The 7,080-nt window shown below is 49.6% G+C and overlaps 1 protein-coding gene across 1 annotated transcript in view; it reads right to left on the bottom strand.

Moving 5' to 3' along the window:
* Positions 1-845: 845 nt before the first annotated feature.
* The window catches only part of NSUN2 (NOP2/Sun RNA methyltransferase family member 2), a 26,709-nt gene continuing 20,474 nt past the window's right edge, over positions 846-7,080 (bottom strand). The window contains exons 14-20 of the mRNA XM_012812088.2: positions 6,808-6,992; positions 6,453-6,545; positions 5,578-5,713; positions 4,767-4,847; positions 4,392-4,530; positions 3,143-3,182; positions 846-1,819 (exon numbers count right to left, since the gene is read on the bottom strand). Of these exons, the coding sequence (XP_012667542.1) occupies positions 1,489-1,819; positions 3,143-3,182; positions 4,392-4,530; positions 4,767-4,847; positions 5,578-5,713; positions 6,453-6,545; positions 6,808-6,992 (1,005 nt within the window). The 3' untranslated portion in view covers positions 846-1,488. The remainder of the gene's footprint in view (positions 1,820-3,142; positions 3,183-4,391; positions 4,531-4,766; positions 4,848-5,577; positions 5,714-6,452; positions 6,546-6,807; positions 6,993-7,080) is intronic.

A 7,080-nucleotide genomic window follows, 5' to 3' on the forward strand; every position in this document is an offset into this window, starting at 1 on the left:
TAAACTCAAGAGACAAGACAGCCAAAGGCAAGCCACACTGGTGAGTTGTGACCTTATGCCAGATGTTCCTGCGATGCTTGTGCTGTAAGTAGTTGAGAGGGCTTTCCTTATAGGACAGACACACCAAAGGAGTAAGGGGTACCTGTCTGCAGTCAGCTGTCGAATGGTTCAGAAAAGACTGAGTCACATATATACACAGACAGACAGACAGACACTCAGAGACACCCATTCAAAGGTAAAAAAGGGCAATGCACGTGAGAATGAAGGTGAAGGGCAAACAGCTCTTAATGCCACGAGTTAGAAAGTTTTTCAAAACAGACCCAGGAGACAAATCAGCCCAATGCAAGGTGCAGTTTGTGTTTGTACAGACTGATCATCTAAACTGCATTGGTGACCGCAGAGGCCAGGTGCTGTCCTGGAGGCCCACCCACCACGCTGCTGCAAGGCACCAAAGTTTTAAAATTGTCTTGATAAACTGCGTCACCAACCCCAGAACCAGTCACTGAGTGTGACCGACTGAGGTGGCCTGGCAGCTCCTTCCCATCAGCATCAAGGACAGGTCCACCAGCCAGTCCTGAGGGAACCTGCTCCAGGCCTGGAGACCTCCCTCTGTCGCCCTGGGCTGTCTTACATCTCCAGGCAGAGGAGGGCTGCGCCATAGGAAAGAGGCCAGAGTGATGCTGCTTGCCAGACGGCTGACCAGCTTCACAGCTTTTGCTAGTTAAAAAAAGGGGGCTGCAATTCCAAACTGTCTTTTAGCAAAAAAAAAAAAAAAATTGTTCTTTCTACCGCCTAAGAGCAAAAACCAAAGTTGTACACATATACACATTATTAATAACTTTATTTAAATATTCCAAGTATCCCAAATCCCATTTAAAAATAAAAACTGCAAATCACTTCATTCAATAAAAGTACATAAAATCTCCTCATAATTAGTATAACAATTCATGATACAGCTCTTCCTCTGAGAAATGTTTTGTTTTACCCTTTATTACAAAAGGCACAGACGTCATCTGAGGCCTCAAAGAAGCCCCTCTGCATATTCACGTCACACGGCTACTGTGCAGCCAGATACGACTGTTAAAGCTCATACGATAGTTTCCCAACAATCCATAGGTACAGATTCTTTCTATAAATAATAATTAAAAAAATACTGGACTGTAAGACCAATATAGGCTTAATAAAATGTACCTGAAATTTCTGCAGGAGTTTTATTTCTTTACATAAGTATGACTAACAGTGAAAGTCAATTACCAGCAACAGACACGCCAGACCCACCTTGGCCAAGGACACCAAACACTGATAAAAAGAACAACTTCCAAGGTGCCCAAAGGGTCCCGCTGTAAGCTCCACACCAAAGCAGCAACTACCTGACCGTTCCTACCACCCAACTGGTCTGCATCTAAAAATACACATTTTCTATGTCAAAATAGTTCTGGATTTGGTTTCTGAAGATGCTGACCAAGGTGCAGACCTGCGTGGGCCTGCTCACCGGGATGGCTCGGCCCCAGGTGGATCACAGCCCGCCGCGTCTGGGTCACCGCCCGCCGCATCTGGGTCACCGCCTGCCGCGTCCGGGCTGCTGGCCTTGGCCTCGGCCTCTGCACTCTGCTCCCCACCCTCCTCACCCTCCGGCTGCCCAGCATGGCCTATACTGTCATTTGCTTCACTGGCCCCTTCTTTCTTCTTTTCTGCCAACACCTCCAGCCCCATCATCCTGAGGTAATGAAGCCGTTCATTCTTGGGCACAAACGTTCGAATGGAGGCCTTTCCCCGCCATCCACACAACACAATGGGACACTGAAGGGCATCGGGATTCCTACAAACAAAGCAGCTTCTTGTAAGTGGTGAACATTCTCAAAACAGCATCTAAAGAGATGTATGTGCAACCTCTTAAAAAACAAAAATACCCACAAAACCACCAAAACTACTAGGAGAACATTTAAACCTGTGACCCTACGTCCCAAAGAAAACCAATGCCCTTGGGCAAGCCTTCCCTCCACTGAGCAGCCCCTACCCCTGCGGAGTCCAAGCACCTCCACTGCTAACACATCCATCCTCCTCCAGTGTCTAGTCCTGCGCTCCCCCCGGCTAAATGAGCGAGAGACATTTCTCCCATGCTCCTCACATTCTCCTTGGAGCCAGGTGACTTTCCCAAAGTCACAATGCAGGTGTGGGATCCACACAACCCTTCAACACCCAGAGCTTCATCTATATGGGTATGTAGTGACCCCCAGTGTGCTGAGCCCTGCTGGGCCCATGTCATCCCTGCTCCCCATGTGCAGCACTACCTGTGCTGCGCAGCAACCCACTCGGCCCCCACCCCAAGCAGAGACAGTCGGTGTCCACCATGCAGGCCGCCTTTGCAAGTACTTGGCCAGGCAGGGGCTCCCGCCTCACTGTGCATTTTCCTTCCCTCATGGCCCTGCTGCGATCCCCACCACATGGCCACTCAACCCGCCCCTGCCTCAGGGTATCTCTGGGAAGTTCCTGCTCATCCTTCAGCCAGGGATCCAATGCTGACTTCCCAAGAAAACCTGCACCGTGGCTCTCCCCAACCACCTCCCAAACCCACTCAGCTGTCATTGGTGAGCTCCTAATCCCGACACTCTTTTGAGCCAAAGTGCTCCCGGCAAGCCCCATAAGGCTGCTCCCTGGTGTCCTCACCTGGCAAGTGCTACCGACACCAGCGCCTACTGCTCCAAAGGCTCCCATGAGGATCTGGGGAGACCATACCTATAACCGTGCACCCCACACCCCAGCTGATGTGTGCAGGTGACCAGCACACGCTGTATGAACCGAAGACTGCGACCAGGAACGCAACCCCACTGAATTGCCTAATCTTTACATTCACTCTGCATTAGATAGAAACTTAACTTAAATTCTAATGCTTAAAGAATAAGCACTACACACTTTATTCTCTAAGTAAGAATGCATTTGGCCCAAGTGTTTTATTAAAATGTACCTTCATGAAGACCTACATGAATATTCTAGGCCTGAGGTGCTCACAATCCTACCTTCCGGGAACAATCCTAAAAGGCCCTGAGTTCCTGAAGCTCCACCCTCCCACCTGACTTCCCCAGCAACCCATCCCCACACAGCTGACCAGGCGGCATCTAACACAAGGCACACGGTGACTTACGTGGGATCCGGTTCATACTTCAGCACGATGCTTCCCTTTGCTGGAAGAGAAACAGATACACGTTTGCCAGCTTTTCGGGTGGGGCACCTATGACACCATATTCATGTGCACAGTGCTGTGAAGCACTTCGATAAGAGGAGGAACAAATCACAGCCTCAGCTCGAGGACCTGGATGGAAGGACAGGGCTTCTGAGCATGAAGCCAAGTCCTGGCAGGGTGCCGAGAATGCCCTGGAGGAGGGCCTAAGCAAGAACCTTCAGGGTTTAAGGTGAAGTGACTTACGGTCACTCGGGGTGGCAGGGAGGCTGGGAGTTCCCTACTGATCAATTCTCAAAATTTGAGATAAAACAAATCATAGCACGAAATCCCAGGAACAGCATGAAATACACAAAAATAGTCAAAAATAATACCACAATCACCTAAACACAGGATTCAAGGGAACAAGTACAAACAGTTCCCTCATTCCTTAAAATAATCTCTACATTAAATTGTGGTTGTCACCTGAGAAGACGCCTGCAGGAAGCAGACGACACACACAGCTCAGGCTGCACAGGCTCGAGCCTCGACCACACCACTGCAGTAACCAAGGCATGTGGTTTCATCAGGCCGAGTCAGAAACACTGAACAGTAAGTCGTAACAAATAAACAAGAATGAGAACAAGAGGGAAACACAAGTAGAATAGCTTGGCAAAATCATTTTCCCCGCTTAGGTGGAATGTCCCTGGAGTGATCTGAAGGGAAGTTTATGAAGTGTAGAAACAACAGTGCACCAGTAGCCTGCCCGGCCAGCTAGCAGAACGGACACTGGGCTTTGTTATTTTCCTTTAACAACGACAGTTAACCAATGACCCAGATACTGGCGTTAGCTGGTCTCGTCCCCTACAAACCTTGTCCACAGATGGACCCGAGCACCAGGGACCTGTGGACACTGACAGGCCGTGAAGCAGGAGACTGGGCGGGGCTGCGCACGCAGGCCTGCCCCCAAAACCTCACGGGCTCACGCAGGCTGCCGGGCCACACCAGGTGCTCTCCCAAGACCCAGGGACACAGAGCAGCCCCTAGGGGATGCCTGTGATCTAACTATTTCAAGAAGTCAATCAGGCTTCCACAAAAACCTTTGCAAACTGATGTAATCAATTAAAAAAGAGCTACAGTATACTAAAACATATGCTCAAAGTGCCAAAAACCCACACACTTTTTTCATTGTCCTTATAAAGGTAACCCACATCACACAACTCAAATTGCTCACCCAGGTCCTTGGCTTGACTGTAGGTTTCACTGCTGAGTTTTCTAAAAAATGGATTTTCCTGAGTCAATAGTATCTTAACATCTTCCATTGACACAGTAATAATTCTTGAATTAATGAATGGATACAATGTATATATTCCCTGTGGAAATAAAAAGAAAAGTCTCCAGGACACTCCTGTGAATGACAACAATCACCTGCTCTCAGGGACTCCTGTGCCCAGGCCTCACTATACAACCCCCACCCCAGGAGGAAGCCAGTGCCCGGGAAGTGTGGCCACCTGCACCTTCAGGCAGGCGCTGGCCGCTGTGAAGCCCAGTGGACTCCCAACCGTGTCCTGTAGATTCAGGGCTTGTGTTAATCAAGTTCCCAAATTACCTCCTGTGCCAACCGGAAAGCACAATCAAACTCTTCACCACTGTTATTTCGACACCAGACTTTTATCCCTGTGTTAATAACCTGTAAGTGAAAACATCAGCTGAAACACGCACAAACTCAGGACAACCAGAAAATCCCTCTGCTGTGAGGAGGAGGAACAGGAAATCGCCAAGAAGTACCTGCCTCCGACAGGGGTTCCAAGAACCACCGATACTAACCACTTCCGTGCATGTGGCTCACAGGTACAGACTGTCACCACACCAGAAATTAAAACCAGGGAACTTTGAAACCCCAAGAATATGTATGCACACATCTCATGGGCTACCAAAGGCAAGGATGCTGTCACAAGTCACCCCCAAGAGATGAGTGAAAATGCAGATCTTGTCTGAGGATCATTACAGAACTCTGAGGATGCCCCAGAGCATTAGTGACCTGCTGCGTTAAACAAACAGGTAAAGGGGGTAATGCCCTCAGAGAGTGGTGACACAAATGGAGAAGGGGCCCCAAAGTGCCAAAGTTCTAAGGAAAACACCTAAGAGGACAAATCACAAGGGCCACAGGAGTAGTGGCAGCTGCAGTCCCTAAACCCTATGCCCTCTCCCAGGAGGCCAAGCTGTGAGAACTGCACAGAGGCTTGTCTAAAGGACAGGGGCACGTCTGGTGAAGGACACAGGCCACCAGATTCAGGAGGGACCTGGTGGGACTGCTCAGTCCCATGCCGACCAACTGCTCTGAAACCACAGGGCAGGCTTGGGGCCCTCAGCCACCACTACAGGTTAGGGAGGCTGCATGCCCGTCCCCCACCAGGCACCTTCATCCTCTCACTGTTGTTCAACAGCACGTTTCTCAGCTCCTTAGAAACCATGTACAGTTGCCTCTTCTTCCCTTCCGTAGTCCGAGTTAACAAATTCATCTTTGGGAAAGAAGGATCCAATGCATAAAATCTCCTGTAAACCAAAGAGTGCTGTTCATACTAGTTCAAAACCTGGTAGACTATCTCTAAACACCCTCTCTCCTACAGCCTGCAGTGTGGTGCGGGGGCAGTGGGCTCCACCCTGCACTTAGCTTCATCCCCCACTAGGAACCTCCAGTTCAACCCAGGACCTACATTAACAAGCACAGCTTCTCTGTATCAGCAGCTACTCCAGTGATGAGGACCCGAGGGCACTTGTTTTGAGACTGATGCAAAGGACCAATTACCCAAAAGACAACACAGTGGCCACTCTGGTATAGACACACTAAGACTCCTCAGTAAGAAACACCTGAGCCTGAGACTGTCTCCTGAGCACCTTCCCCGTGCTCTGCCTACACCATCAGTAAGGAACCGGCACCACCCGCCACTCTTAGCTCCTCAGCAGGCTCTGAACCGAGCGGCCCTGGCCACTGCACCCTCAGTGCCATGAGGACATTTATGCTCAGGATCCTGACTGGGCAGCTCACGTTCAGAATCACAGTCCTGTTTTTTCACTTATCGTTTTTACACATTCTTTTTGTGTAAAGCTTTCTCTTCACCTTAAATTGAAAGGTTGAATAAACCAGCCCTAAAGTGCCTTCCTGCTCCAACATGTTAAAAAAAACCCCACATGGTGCTAAACATGAAACAACGGCCAGTTGTGGTCAGCACACACTTACTGCCCTGGAGTCAATTTCCTTACGGACAAGTTTAGAACACTGAAGGGCCCTTACTCAATAGGGGGAAGGAGCGGGTCATCCTCAGGAATAAACACAAATGGGTCTTCTTTAAATCCAAATAACTTCATTTTCTTTGAAGGAGGAGGACTAAAAAAGGAATTAGGATAAGACAAACAAACCTGTGATTGGGACATAAACACCAAAAGCATCCCTCCTCCCCGTGCTCACGCAGCCTGTGAGGGGTCCTGCAGCAGGAAGCAGACGCTGACACTGCCCACCCGAGGCGGCCACTCACGCTGCACTCCACAGCACGCGCTGCTCTCACACACACCCTCCCGGCCCCCAAGGGGGTCCCCCTTACTCCAAGAGGCTGAGCAAACACTAGATCATTACCAACTCTTTCTCTTACCCACACACGCCATCTTTCTTGTTGCCATTATTCTCTAAATTCTCAGATGTTTGAATTATCTCTGTGTCACCAGTCCCAGTGACTGACTGGCTTTCCAGCGAGGAGGGGTCTGCAGGTTTCCCTTCTGGGGGATCTGCAGGGCTCAACTGGGAGGTTTCTCGGCTCCCTGCAGACTTACCCTGCAGCTGTCAGAGGGAAGAAGTTCATTTACACACAAAGAGCAGGGCACTCTAGCCTGGGCCACAGTGATACTGTCTCAAAAAAAAAAAAAAA

Source organism: Otolemur garnettii, unplaced genomic scaffold (assembly GCF_000181295.1).
Source record: "Otolemur garnettii isolate 467f Iridium unplaced genomic scaffold, OtoGar3 scaffold00188, whole genome shotgun sequence".
Classification (NCBI taxonomy): Eukaryota; Metazoa; Chordata; class Mammalia; order Primates; family Galagidae; genus Otolemur; species Otolemur garnettii.